Source organism: Pan paniscus, chromosome 21 (assembly GCF_029289425.2).
Source record: "Pan paniscus chromosome 21, NHGRI_mPanPan1-v2.0_pri, whole genome shotgun sequence".
Classification (NCBI taxonomy): Eukaryota; Metazoa; Chordata; class Mammalia; order Primates; family Hominidae; genus Pan; species Pan paniscus.
This window is the reverse complement of record NC_073270.2, coordinates 69,776,649-69,789,452: the sequence shown is the minus strand read 5'-3', so window position 1 is coordinate 69,789,452 and position 12,804 is coordinate 69,776,649. Positions and strand designations below refer to the sequence as shown.

General features: G+C 64.1%; 1 protein-coding gene across 4 annotated transcripts; it reads left to right on the top strand.

Moving 5' to 3' along the window:
* The first annotated feature begins 409 nt into the window (after positions 1 to 409).
* Positions 410 to 12,790, top strand: ZNF512B (zinc finger protein 512B). 4 transcript variants are annotated; one of them, XM_034952134.3, is made up of 17 exons: positions 410 to 526; positions 2,387 to 2,509; positions 2,816 to 2,958; positions 3,335 to 3,463; positions 3,558 to 4,198; positions 4,514 to 4,740; positions 4,839 to 4,910; positions 5,013 to 5,159; positions 5,317 to 5,441; positions 5,520 to 5,612; positions 5,790 to 5,888; positions 5,965 to 6,135; positions 6,449 to 6,643; positions 6,856 to 6,957; positions 7,226 to 7,288; positions 7,823 to 7,921; positions 9,342 to 12,790. In XM_034952134.3, exons 2-17 carry the CDS (start codon positions 2,389 to 2,391, stop codon positions 9,591 to 9,593), a joined length of 2,679 nt encoding a protein of 892 aa, XP_034808025.1. In that variant the 5' UTR covers positions 410 to 526; positions 2,387 to 2,388; the 3' UTR covers positions 9,594 to 12,790. The 4 variants fall into 4 exon arrangements, with proteins under 4 accessions (XP_034808025.1, XP_063457229.1, XP_063457228.1 ...); XM_063601159.1 differs by having other exon boundaries at positions 432 to 526; positions 6,425 to 6,643; XM_063601158.1 differs by lacking the exon at positions 410 to 526 and adding an exon at positions 677 to 822 and having other exon boundaries at positions 6,425 to 6,643.
* Positions 12,791 to 12,804: the final 14 nt, after the last annotated feature.

Sequence of the window (12,804 nt, the reverse complement as noted above, 5' to 3'; positions counted from 1 at the left end):
AAAAGGCTGAATCCTGCGCTGCCGGTGCACGGCCCCCAGGGCCAGAGGTCAGGGTCCCGAGCCCAGAGACCACCCTCGCCGCGCGGGCCAGGATGCGGCGGAATCAGGTCGCCTCAATCCGTGCGCGCCGGACTCCGGGCAGTGCCTAGCGCCCCTATCGGGCCTCAGTTTACCCCACTGTCCAAAAAACGTCCCCCGCCCCAGGACGGCAGAACCGGCTACTCTGGACTGCGGGCCCGGCCGACGGGGGCGGAACCGCGGAGCGGGGGAACCACAGGCCAGCGCCGGGCCCTCTCCCCCGCCCCCGCCCCCTCCCCGCCCCCTCCCCGTCGCGGAGCGGCCGCGGGAATAACGCGAGAGTTCGCCCCCTCCCCCCCGCAGTAAAACTGTCAAAGGTGGGAGGGGCGGGAGCGCGCATGTGCGCAGCGCGGCGCGCAGCCTGCGCCGCCCGGACCCAGCGCCCCGCGCCCCGCGCCCCCCGCCCCGGCCCGGCCCGGCCCGGCCGCAGCCCCGCTGGGCGCCGCAGGTAAGCGCCCGGCCGCGCCCCGGACCCATTCTGGCCGCAGCCCCGGCGCCCACCGCGTCCCGGATCTCGACCCTGCGCGCAGGCCAAGGAGGGGGCCGGGCCCGGAGCCCCCCCGCCCCCCGCCGCGCCCGAGCCCCCGCGCCCCGCGCCGGCGCCGTCTTCCTGCCTCCTCCTTCTCCAGAAAAAGTCGCCATTTTGGTTCACTGCCTTCGCCCCCCCACCCCGCGCCCGCGATCGGCCCTGCCCGGCCAGGCCGAGGCCCGCGCCCCGCGCCCGCTCCCGGCCCCAGGTGACAGGTGGGTGGCGAGGCTGGCCCCAGGTGCGCGTCCCTGGCCGCGCTCACCCGCGCGCCAGGCCTGGGCCGGGGTCCCGGGCCGAACGGCCTACGCGGCAGACCCGCTGCTGGCGTCTCCTGCGCGCAGCGCGGCGGAGCCCCCTCTCCCCGCGAGGGCTCTGTGTCCCCGCTGGGCTCGGGAGGGCCGAAGCCCCTTCTCATCCGGGGCGCCAGTCTCGTCTCTGCCTCCCAGGCTGGCCCTGGCCTCAGGTCCCACTATTCTGAATTCTTCTCCCAGGCTTCAGAAAAATTGGAAGTGGGGCCTCAGCAGGCACCTGCACCCCAGGCCACCGGGGTCATCAGGTGCTGGGATGACTCATGCCGGCCCTGTCTCCTTTCAAAGTTGCAAAGTGAGGGCTTCCAGAGAACTTTGTCCCCGGACACTGGCCTCCCCCTTGGCAATGGGCAGTGACTGTCCTGACCTCTGACCTCAGCTCTCTGGCCCTCCTGGACACAGCAGCCCCTTCCCATCCCCTCGGATCCAAGTTAATTAGAAGCTATCAGGAGGGGGCCACCTGCCCACCCAACCCTCACCCTGCTTCCTGTCCCACCCCCTTCCGTGGCTTTTCCACAGGGCTGGGCCCAGAGTCTCCTCTGTTCCCCAGCTCTCAGGATGGGGTTCCCAGCAGCACAGGCCCTCGGGGGCCCCAGCCTTGGGCAGCAGGGCGTTCTCTCTGGCCAGCATCCTGGGCCTTCACTGCTGGTGCTTCCACGACTTGTTTGGCTGAAGTGGTAGTGGTGGGTCTGTAGGCAGAGGACTGAGAGGATCCAGAGAGAGGTGGGGGGCGGGTCAGCCTGCCAAGCCTGGAGACAAGTCTGCAAAGAGCATCAGGTAGGATAGTTCAGCCGGCACAGGGACGGGAGCTTGGTGCAGTGCCAGATTGGGCCGGGGGTCCTCAGTGCCCACCTTGGCTGTTTTCCATCTGTGTCTGGAGAGAAGATTCCAAGGGTACCTGCCTGGGTAGGCTGGCATTGCATCAAGTCAGCATGGGAAGGTATGAGGGCCCCAGTGAGAAGCTGTGCCCCCACTGCTGGGCCCGGGCAGCTTGTGAGCCAGCAGCCATCATTGGAGACATAATTGGCCCCTGGAGGAATGTTGCCAGCCTCCTTCCTCCTGCACAAGGCACCTCTCCCAGGGGCACACCCCCTCCCAGCACTGGGTAGGAGTGCATCACCTTCGGCATCATCTTCACAGCTGTGGGGCTACGCACACTGTGGAGCTGCGTACACTGTGGAGCTGCGTGTTGGGAAGGGGGTCTGGAAGTTGGTGAGGGTCTCAGGACAGGACTAGATCCTTCCAAACTGATGATGACTCCTGGGTTATCTGGGGAGACCTTGACTGGCAGCCCCTCCCCTAAGTCAGAAGCCCCCATCACTTGCTTTTCCCACGTGAACAAAACCACAGGAAGGCAGGCCCCTCTTCCCTGACCAGAGATGACCTGCCAAGGGCAGGGCTCCAGGGCAGCCTCACCACGTGTTCCAAGTGGGGCCCGTCAGGCTTCACAGATTGTCTACTTGCTCTGCAGAGATGACGGATCCTTTCTGCGTTGGAGGCCGTCGGCTCCCGGGGTCCAGCAAGAGTGGTCCCGGGAAGGATGGCAGCCGAAAGGAGGTCCGACTTCCAATGCTGCATGACCCACCGAAGATGGGTAAGAGGAGTCAGGGCCAGAGTCAATTCCAGATGGTTCTGGGCAGCAAGTGGTAGGAGTGGACCATTGCCCTGGGCGTCCTGTCTCCAGGTACCCAGCTAGGCCCCTAGAGTTCCCAAGGACCTTACCAGGGTAGGGGTTGCCTTGGACATAGCCCAGGGTCCTGGGTTCTTGTCCTCAGCTGGCCGCAGCCCCTGCCCCCGGTGCCCTGGTGTTGGGACAGCGGTGCTCACTGTGGGCCTGTGCAGCCGCTGGTGGTAGGCAGTGCTACACAGCTTCCGAGCCTTGCTGTGTTGTGTGCTGCAGGGATGCCGGTGGTCCGTGGTGGACAGACAGTGCCCGGCCAGGCCCCTCTCTGCTTTGACCCAGGAAGTCCAGCCAGTGACAAGACAGAAGGGAAGAAAAAGGGGCGGCCAAAAGCCGAGAACCAGGCCCTCCGAGACATTCCTGTGAGCTCCCTCAGGACCATGGTGGGGCTCATGCTGGGGTCTCCCTATCCAGCCACTGCCCTGCCCTGATTTGTCCTCTGCACATCTGGTACCAACTCTATGCCTCAAGATGTGGGCACTGGCCTGGCAGACTTCACGTGGCCTGGCTTTGTATCTGATGTGCCAGGAGATTCGGGGGATCGCGTTGGTGGGCTCCTAGAACGGGTCTTGTGCATGGCCCCTGCCAGGTGGCTTGAATTCCCACTGCAGTCCCGAGGTCGAGGGGCTCATGTGGTGTGTGTGCCCTGCAGGCCCGGGGGGGCTCTGAGTCTGGGGCTCGGGCTGGCAGTGGCCCAGGTGGCTGCGGCTCAGCAGCACCACCTTTCCCCACGCCTAGCTCTCCCTGATGAACGACTGGAAGGATGAGTTCAAGGCACACTCGAGGGTGAAGTGTCCAAACTCAGGGTGCTGGCTGGAGTTCCCCAGCATCTATGGGCTCAAGTACCATTACCAGCGGTGCCAAGGGGTAAGGGACTATGGGTTGGGGAAGAGGAGGCCTTGGGGTGTGTCTGGGCAGAGGCCCTTGGGGCCCTGTCCCACACCTTCCCTTCTCTGCCCAGGGTGCCATCTCAGATCGCCTGGCCTTCCCCTGCCCCTTCTGCGAGGCCGCATTCACCTCTAAGACCCAGCTGGAGAAACACCGGATCTGGAACCACATGGACCGACCCCTGCCTGCCTCCAAGCCTGGGCCCATCAGCAGGCCGGTCACCATCAGCCGGCCTGTTGGGGTCAGCAAGCCCATCGGAGTGAGCAAACCTGTCACTATTGGCAAACCTGTGGGTGTCAGCAAACCCATTGGCATCAGCAAGCCAGTCTCGGTCGGCAGACCCATGCCAGTCAACAAGGCCATCCCGGTCACTAGGCCCATGCCGGTCACCAAACCTGTCACAGTCAGCAGGCCCATGCCCGTCACCAAGGCCATGCCGGTCACCAAACCCATCACAGTCACCAAGTCTGTGCCGGTCACCAAACCCGTACCTGTCACCAAACCCATTACGGTCACAAAGCTTGTGACAGTTACAAAACCCGTGCCGGTCACCAAGCCAGTGACAGTCAGCAGGCCCATTGTGGTCAGCAAGCCGGTGACAGTCAGCAGGCCCATTGCTATCAGCAGACACACACCGCCCTGCAAAATGGTGCTGCTGACCAGGTCGGAGAACAAAGCACCTCGTGCCACAGGGAGGAACAGTGGTAAGAAAAGGTATGGGGGCTCGTCCCAGGTCGGGGAGGAACAGTGGTAAGAAAAGGTATGGGGGCTCGTCCCAGGTCGGGGAGGAACAGTGGTAAGAAAAGGTATGGGGGCTCGTCCCAGGTCGGGGAGGAACAGTGGTAAGAAAAGGTATGGGGGCTCGTCCCAGGTCGGGGAGGAACAGTGGTAAGAAAAGGTATGGGGGCTCGTCCCAGGTCAGGGAACAGTGGTAAGAAAAGGTATGGGGGCTCGTCCCAGGTCAGGGAACAGTGGTAATGGGGCCCACAGTTAGGCCCTCCTGGCCCTCACCTCACCTGCTCCCTGCAGGGCTGCGGACAGCCTGGACACCTGCCCAATTCCACCCAAGCAGGCCAGGCCAGAGAATGGGGAGTACGGCCCCTCCTCCATGGGCCAGAGCTCGGCCTTCCAGCTGAGTGCAGACACCAGCAGTGGCTCCTTGTCGCCAGGCAGCAGGCCGTCAGGGGGCATGGAGGCACTGAAGGCTGCAGGCCCCGCGTCCCCGCCTGAGGAGGACCCGGAGCGCACAAAGCACAGTAAGATGAGAGCTCCAGGGGTGGCGGCCGGGGCAGGCTCGGCCTCCTGACGGTTATTTCACCAGAATCTTGGCCCCCGTTTTCTCTCCCCGAGTCAGGAAGGAAACAGAAAACACCCAAAAAGTTTACAGGGGAGCAGCCATCCATCTCAGGGACCTTTGGGCTCAAAGGTAAGACCCCAGCCCGGTGTGCACCTCCAGGGCTGGGGCTGTCCACTGAGCGGCAGCCCCTGAGCCCATCCCTGTTTCTCTCCACCCCATGTGTGCACACAGGCCTGGTCAAAGCTGAGGACAAGGCCCGAGTTCACCGCTCCAAGAAGCAGGAGGTGCCAGGCCCTGAGGACGCCCGGAAGAAGGTGCCAGCTGCCCCCATCACTGTCAGCAAGGAGGCACCGGCCCCTGTGGCCCACCCAGCTCCAGGTAGGGGCTGCCTGGCAGGGGCTCAGGGCAGCTCTAGACGGCGGGTAGATCCCACAGCACAGGGATGGGGGCTGAGTGTGGAGACTGGATTCTGTGCCTGGCGTCTGGGCCACCCAGCAGCCCCCACAAGCCTTCGAGGCCCCTGCCTTACCCACAGGTGGCCCTGAAGAGCAGTGGCAGAGGGCCATCCATGAGCGCGGGGAAGCCGTCTGCCCCACCTGCAACGTGGTCACCCGGAAGACTCTCGTGGGGCTCAAGAAGCACATGGAGGTGTGTCAGAAGGTAAGGCAGCTCCCGGAAGGCGCTGGGAGGGAGGCGCCCCGGCCCCAGGCAGGCTTCTCACATGTGGGCCATCTGCAGCTTCAGGATGCACTCAAGTGCCAGCACTGCCGGAAGCAGTTCAAGTCCAAAGCCGGCCTCAACTACCACACTATGGCCGAGCACAGTGCCAAGGTACCGTCGGGCCCCCAGCTCCCGTCCAGCGTGACCTCTGACCTCGCACCCCACCTTCACCGCAGTGCCCCCGGTTTCTAACCTCGGACAATGGTGGCCCAACACCTGGGTGGGGCGGGGCCAGGGCAGGGCTCCGTGGCGATGGTGCCGGGTCAAGGATGCTCACCCCGTCCCCAGCCCTCTGACGCCGAGGCCTCCGAGGGGGGCGAGCAGGAGGAGCGCGAGAGGCTGCGCAAGGTGCTGAAGCAGATGGGACGGCTGCGCTGCCCCCAGGAGGTCAGTGGGGGGCCGCGGCAGTGTGGGGTGGGGGGGCCCTGCTGGCCACTCACCCACCCTCTGGCCTGACCCCCAGGGTTGCGGGGCTGCCTTCTCCAGCCTCATGGGCTACCAGTACCACCAGCGGCGCTGCGGGAAGCCGCCCTGCGAGGTGGACAGCCCCTCCTTCCCCTGCACCCACTGTGGCAAGACGTACCGATCCAAGGCTGGCCACGACTACCACGTGCGCTCGGAGCACACGGCCCCCGTGAGTGGCTCTCTGTTCTGTGGCACAGTGCCTGTTCCTGTGTGCCGTGTGTGTTCCGTGTGCCTTGGGTGCCAACTGTATTTGTCCATGTGCCGCCCAACGCGTGTGTTTCCCACCCCTCTCTGTAAGAGACGCATGTCCTGGTGGGCGGGAGGGTGAAACCTCCGTGTTCCCTCGGGTTGCCTGCGTCAGCCATGTCCCCAGCACACTGGGAGGCCTGTGGGTCTACCGGCCTTAGGGTGGCCTCGCCGCGCGCTGACCTGACTCTTGCTCCCGCGGCTCACTCTAGCCTCCATGCCTTCCTGCCCTCCAGCCCCCTGAGGAGCCCACAGACAAGTCCCCTGAGGCTGAGGACCCACTGGGTGTGGAGCGGACCCCAAGCGGGCGTGTCCGCCGCACGTCGGCCCAGGTGGCGGTGTTCCACCTGCAGGAGATAGCGGAGGACGAGCTGGCCCGCGACTGGACCAAGCGGCGCATGAAGGATGACCTTGTGCCCGAGACCGCACGGGTGAGCTGCCCCCCCCAGGGCTGTGGACAGCGCCGTGGCCTCTGCGTGGGGCATGCCTTGGCCTGAGACTTGGGACAGCCACTGCTGTGACCTGGGCCACCCGCTGCCCCCGCCATCTGCGCCGAGTGTCGCCTGCTGCCGAGGCGAGTGTTCTTAGAGCAGCTGGGGTGTCTTCTGGCCTCGGGCTCACCCTGGTGCTGTCGAATTCACAGCTCAACTACACTCGACCAGGGCTCCCCACGCTGAACCCCCAGCTGCTAGAGGCATGGAAGAATGAAGTGAAGGAGAAAGGCCACGTCAACTGTCCCAACGACGTGAGCGGAGGCAGCCGGGTGGGGGGCGTGGGGAGCCATACAGGGACAGAGCCTGGGTGTGGCCCTCTGAGCAGGAACAGAGGCTGAGAGCTTTCAGGAGGTGCCCAAGCCCACCCCAGGCCTCACATGCCCAGCCTGCCCAGTCCCCAGGACTCACACCCCCTCACTTGCCCCAAAGAGCCTCAGAGATCCCCTGGGGTAGGGCAGGGGTATATCTTGGTGTGGGGTGCCCACCAGAGGCCTTCGCCCACGGCTCCCTTCCCTGCAGTGCTGTGAAGCCATCTACTCCAGCGTGTCCGGACTCAAGGCTCATCTCGCCAGCTGCAGTAAGGTCAGTTCTGGGGCCTGCCCCACGGCCAGGTGCGCTGCACTCAGAGCTCCCAGCTCACCCCACACGGGCTTCCCACACAGTAGTGAGGGACCCTGCCTTGTCCCCTACTTTTTCTACGTGGCCTCCTCTTCCACGAACCCAGAGACTAGCCGGTGGCTGATGGCCAGCCTAGGACACCTCCCTCACCCCAACCCCAGCCACAAGACAACGAGTCCTAGTCCTGTCCTTGGAGCTCTGCGTCCATGTAGGCATGGGTGGGCACCCCGACCCACGCAGATGGCACACTGGCTTAGAATAAGGGATGCTCGGCAAAGGTCTGCAACTCTTCCCCTGGGCACCTGCCTCTCCCTACCCTTCCTGTCCCCTACCACCCCTGCCGCCCTGGTAACCCAGTGGCCCCCTGCATTGTCTGGCACAGACAGCCACAGCTTTCCTTGGGCCACCGCTGACTCTGACCCTTTAGCCATGAGTAGGGGCTTAGGACAGATCTGGGTCCTCCAAGGGCTGGGGCACTGGCCTGCCTATGCATTGCAGGGGGCCCACCTGGCAGGGAAGTACCGCTGTCTGCTGTGTCCGAAGGAGTTCAGCTCTGAGAGTGGCGTCAAATACCACATCCTGAAGACCCACGCAGAGGTGCGAGGGCCATCACCAGGGCCTGTGGCTGGGGGCTAGCCCAGGAGGGGACAGGGCTGGGGTTGGGCACCCCTTGGGGGTGGAGAGGTCAGTGGCCTGCATGGGGTGTGCCTGGGAGAGTGGCCAACGTGGAGAAATCTGGTAGTTTCTCCTCAAAGTGGGGTCTGGCTTCCCTGGGAGAACTGGGAGGCTTGCACCCTGAGCTGGAGCTGCCCTCGGGGTGTCCGCCTGTCCAGCCCCCAGCAGCCCTGCTGCAGGTGTTTGCCTGGTCCCGAAGGCTGTGTCCAGCCCTGCTGCAGGTGCTTGCCTGGTCCCAAAGGCTGTGTCCAGCCCTGCTGCAGGTGCCTGCCTGGTCCCAAAGGCTGTGTCCAGCCCCCTGCTGCAGGTGCCTGCCTGGTCCTGAAGGCTGTGTCCAGCCCCCTGCTGCAGGTGCCTGCCTGGTCCTGAAGGCTGTGTCCAGCCCTGCTGCAGGTGCTTGCCTGGTCCTGAAGGCTGTGTCCAGCCCGCTGCAGGTGCTTGCCTGGTCCTGAAGGCTGTGTTCAGCCCCCTGCAGGTGCTTGCCTGGTCCTGAAGGCTGTGTTCAGCCCCCTGCAGGTGCTTGCCTGGTCCTGAAGGCTGTGTTCAGCCCCCTGCAGGTGCTTGCCTGGTCCTGAAGGCTTCAGCCCCCTGCAGGTGCTTGCCTGGTCCCGAAGGCTGTGTCCAGCCCTGCTGCAGGTGCTTGCCTGGTCCCGAAGGCTGTGTCCAGCCCCCTGCAGGTGCTTGCCTGGTCCCGAAGGCTGTGTCCAGCCCCCTGCTGCAGGTGCCTGCCTGGTCCTGAAGGCTGTGTCCAGCCCCCTGCTGCAGGTGCCTGCCTGGTCCTGAAGGCTGTGTCCAGCCCTGCTGCAGGTGCTTGCCTGGTCCTGAAGGCTGTGTCCAGCCCTGCTGCAGGTGCTTGCCTGGTCCTGAAGGCTGTGTCCAGCCCCCTGCAGGTGCCTGCCTGGTCCCAAAGGCTGTGTCCAGCCCCCTGCTGCAGGTGCCTGCCTGGTCCTGAAGGCTGTGTCCAGCCCCCTGCTGCAGGTGCCTGCCTGGTCCTGAAGGCTGTGTCCAGCCCTGCTGCAGGTGCCTGCCTGGTCCTGAAGGCTGTGTGCAGCCCCCTGCTGCAGGTGCCTGCCTGGTCCTGAAGGCTGTGTCCAGCCCTGCTGCAGGTGCCTGCCTGGTCCTGAAGGCTGTGTCCAGCCCTGCTGCAGGTGCCTGCCTGGTCCTGAAGGCTGTGTCCAGCCCCCTGCTGCAGGTGCTTGCCTGGTCCTGAAGGCTGTGTCCAGCCCTGCTGCAGGTGCTTGCCTGGTCCTGAAGGCTGATAGGTCTTCAGCTCTCAGGCTACGCCTGGCTCAGGTGCTCAGCATCCAGTCCCAGGTCTTCATCAGCGCTTTTCTCTCCCCAGAACTGGTTCCGAACATCAGCAGATCCACCTCCCAAACACAGGAGCCAGGACTCATTGGTGCCCAAGAAGGAAAAGAAGAAAAATCTGGCAGGTGGAAAGAAGCGGGGCCGAAAGCCCAAGGAGCGGACCCCAGAGGAGCCTGTGGCCAAGCTGCCCCCGCGCCGGGACGACTGGCCTCCAGGATGCAGAGACAAGGGGGCCCGGGGCTCCACCGGCCGGAAGGTGGGAGTCAGCAAGGCGCCTGAAAAGTGAGCTTGGTGCGTGGGGCCTGGCCCCCATGCAGCCGCCACACCGCCCTCTGTTCAAGGCAGGGCCAGCTCCGGGACCTCTGTCCTCCAGTTCTCCATCCCCCACCCCCGCCTCTTCATCCGTCCAGTGGGGCAGCCAGCCACTCTCCCTTCCCTGAAGGTGGCCCTTCCCCTGTTAAGGCTGCCACAGGGCACACCTGGGTTGGGCTCCCCAAGGTGTGCCCAGCAGAAGTGCAATAGCCAGGAGGGTTGCCCCTCCTCATGGGAATGTGTCTGGGGTCTTGGTGCCACAGGGGCTGCAGCGCAGAGTAGGCAGATGGCCTTTGGCCCCCCGGCTCCGCTTCCTCAGGCCCTGCCGGGTCCCTTCCCTGGCTACCCCAAGGCTCAGGCATCCCTGGTGACCTGTGGTTCTGGGCTGGTGAGGGCACCTGAGCAACCTGGCACCGGCAGCCACCATCCTGGCCTCACCTCCACCCAACACTGGAACTCCAGCACCCCCAGCTACCTCCCAGGACAGACCCCTGTCTGACCACTGCCATGCTGACCTGACAGGCTCCGGCCTGCCCTTGGCCACCCACTTGGTCCCCTTGCTTCTGTTTTCTACCTCTCCAGGCCTGCCCACTACCCCCACCCCTGCCCCTCCTTTGTCAGTGCGATCCCTGCTGTGCTCAGGCCCTGCCCCCCAGGCCTGTCTGTAATTCTCCCAGCTTGGGGTAAGGGAGGGGTTTTGCTTCTTGTACCTACAGGGCAGCAGAAGCTTGATGCCCTTCAACACAGCTGCCAGCCCTGGGGGTGTGGGGCCCCTGGAGTGTGCTCTCCTCCAGTGTTCAGCCTTCTGGCACTGCAGGCCTAGGTTGGAGCAGCCTCGTGGAGTAGGGACGGACTAGTTCGGGCCCTGGGGTCTTGCTGGGGCCCATAGGCATGTGGGGCAGGAAGCTGGGCAGAGCTGGCCTGGCTCTGAGTGGCCACTGGGGGAAAGGCAGCCTTCTGTCTGCCAATCTGGGTAGGCCCAGTGGCCAAGCTCTCATGGGAGCCCCCTCCCCACTTTTTTTTTTAACCTGCCCCCATTGTTTCTGGTTGTGTGGTCATTTGATATGGGAACTGAAGGCCAGCCAGGGGAGGGGCTTGGCCAAAGTCACAGCAGGTTGATGGCAGCTCCAGAGCTGTCTTTGCCCCTTTGTGGCCCTGAGGACGGCTGGGTCTATAGGTAGGGCAGGGGTCAGGCAGGGAGTCCAGGGTGCCTGGAAGAGGTGGCCACAGCCTGTGGCTCCCTCCCTGGGGTCCTGCCTTCCAACCACGGCATTGCAGGGAGGATGAGGCTCAGAGGGGGTAGGTTTGGAGGGAGGCCATTTTCCAGGGTGGGTGGGAGTGGGCTGAGGGCTCGGCCCCACTGACCCTGGACGATGAGAATTTTGATGTTTGCCCGTGTGCGTGTGTCTCCTGGGTGTAGTGGATGCCAGTCTTGTTGCTGTGACAAGTAACAACCTTTTTTTTAAATTGTTTTTTATACAAACACTCACAATCTGACATTTGGTGCTAAGGGTTTCCTGGTGCAGACGGTGGGCCTGGGGGTTGGGCTGGGCCAGGGCGTGGGTCTCTGGGGTTTGGGTCCCTTGCTGCTCAGGGAGGCAGTACTGACTGGGCACTGCCTCTGCCCCCAGCACCCACCCTCCCCCATCCCCCAGGGAGAAGGGGCCCCACTGGGCTTGGCCTGCAGTAGTAGGGAGACAAGTTCCAGGAGCACTTTGGGGACTGGGGTTGCAGGACACTTCCTGTCTCTGGCTTCATCCTTGGGCCAGAAGGCTCCAACCCTCAGCAGCCCTTGCCAGATGTGCCAGGGAGTGGGTGTGGAGACCCGGACTCCCCCCACCCACGCACACCTCGGCCTGATGAGAGGACGATGAGAGGACGGAGGCTGGGGCAGAGATGGGCGTGACCCAGCGTCAGAGGGTCGGGGGAGGCATTCCTTCCTGTGTCCCAGAGCTTCACTGGTGGAGCTGGAGGAGCCGGAGGTGGAGGGTGGGGTCTGGCAGCTGCTGCTGGGGCAGCCTCATGAGGGGAGGGGAGGGGAGGGGAGGGGAGGGGAGCAGGCACTGGGCGGGGGTCTAGGTGCACTTTGTCCTTGCCACCAATGGCGGGAGGAGGGTGGACCTGAACACCTGCAGGGTGTGGTGCCTGCCCCAGCCTCAGGTACTTGGCCTTTGGGGAGAAGAGAAGAGGGTCTGGTTTTTGCTGGGGGTGAGTTTCCGGGACACTCCCAAAGCCCACAGATAATCCCTGGTGTGGGAAGAGGAGTCCTGGATACCTTGATGTTTAGCACTTTAACCCCCTTTGTCTTCAAGGTAGGCGTGGGGGCTACTGCCAGAAGTGGCTGTTGGGTCTGACCCCCTCCTTTCTGCCCTCCCTCTGCCACATGCTGGTCCGCAGAGCCCTCCTCCCAAGGGGTAGGGCCCTGGGTGGAGCTCAGCAGGGTCTGCCCACTCCCTACGCTGGCCCACATAGGCCTCCAGGAGCCCTCAGTGAGAGGGACCAGCATAGCTGACCCCCAGAGTGTGGTGGGCGCCGGCCCTGCCCGAGGCCCAGTCGGGGCCCTTTCTGCAGATCTACCTCTGGCTCAGCGCACGCCCCCTGCCCTGAGAACAGGAAAGGGCCCGGAAGGGCTGACTCACCGGGCCGACGCTCACACGAAAATGGGATGCACTTTATTTGCTGGTGCAAAGGCAGGTGAGGGTGCCTCCTGTGTGACCGTTGGCCCTCCTGCCTGGTGGCGCTGAAGGGAAGGAGCCAGTGAGCCTGACCCCGGGAGGGGCCATCCCCGTGTGCCGCGTTTGGCGGGGCCCCAGGCGGCTCCCCCAGGCCCGGGTCTGGGGCCCCAGGCTTTCCCCTGCCTCGCGGCCGGGCGTCCCGTGCTTTGGGTTTCTTGGTTTGGGTTTTTTAATGCCAGTTCTCAGTACATAAGTGCATTTTGAAAGAGGTTCCAGCTATCACTTGTAACCATATATATATACATATATATTCTATCTACAAAGTGTTTATTTGCGAGATGTTTCAACGGTGAGTTCGGGCCCCGCCCGCCTTGTGACCATCTGTTCCCGGTCCTCGTCCCCGCCCCGCGCCCTGGTCCCGAGTGGCGTGGGGACGGGCCATCACTGTATGTATTAAAATGACTGTATCAAATAAATGTTTATTGATTTTTTTCCAGGGTTTTTGTGCGG

What these genes read in the sequence shown, in the direction of transcription:
- ZNF512B (XM_063601159.1), top strand. Translation starts at nt 2,389, where the DNA reads ATGACGGATCCTTTCTGCGTTGGAGGCCGTCGGCTCCCGGGGTCCAGC. An exon ending in ACGTCAACTGTCCCAACGAC is followed by an intron (nt 6,958 to 7,225) that starts GTGAGCGGAGGC and finishes CCTTCCCTGCAG; the next exon opens with TGCTGTGAAGCCATCTACTC. An exon ending in ATCTCGCCAGCTGCAGTAAG is followed by an intron (nt 7,289 to 7,822) that starts GTCAGTTCTGGG and finishes TATGCATTGCAG; the next exon opens with GGGGCCCACCTGGCAGGGAA.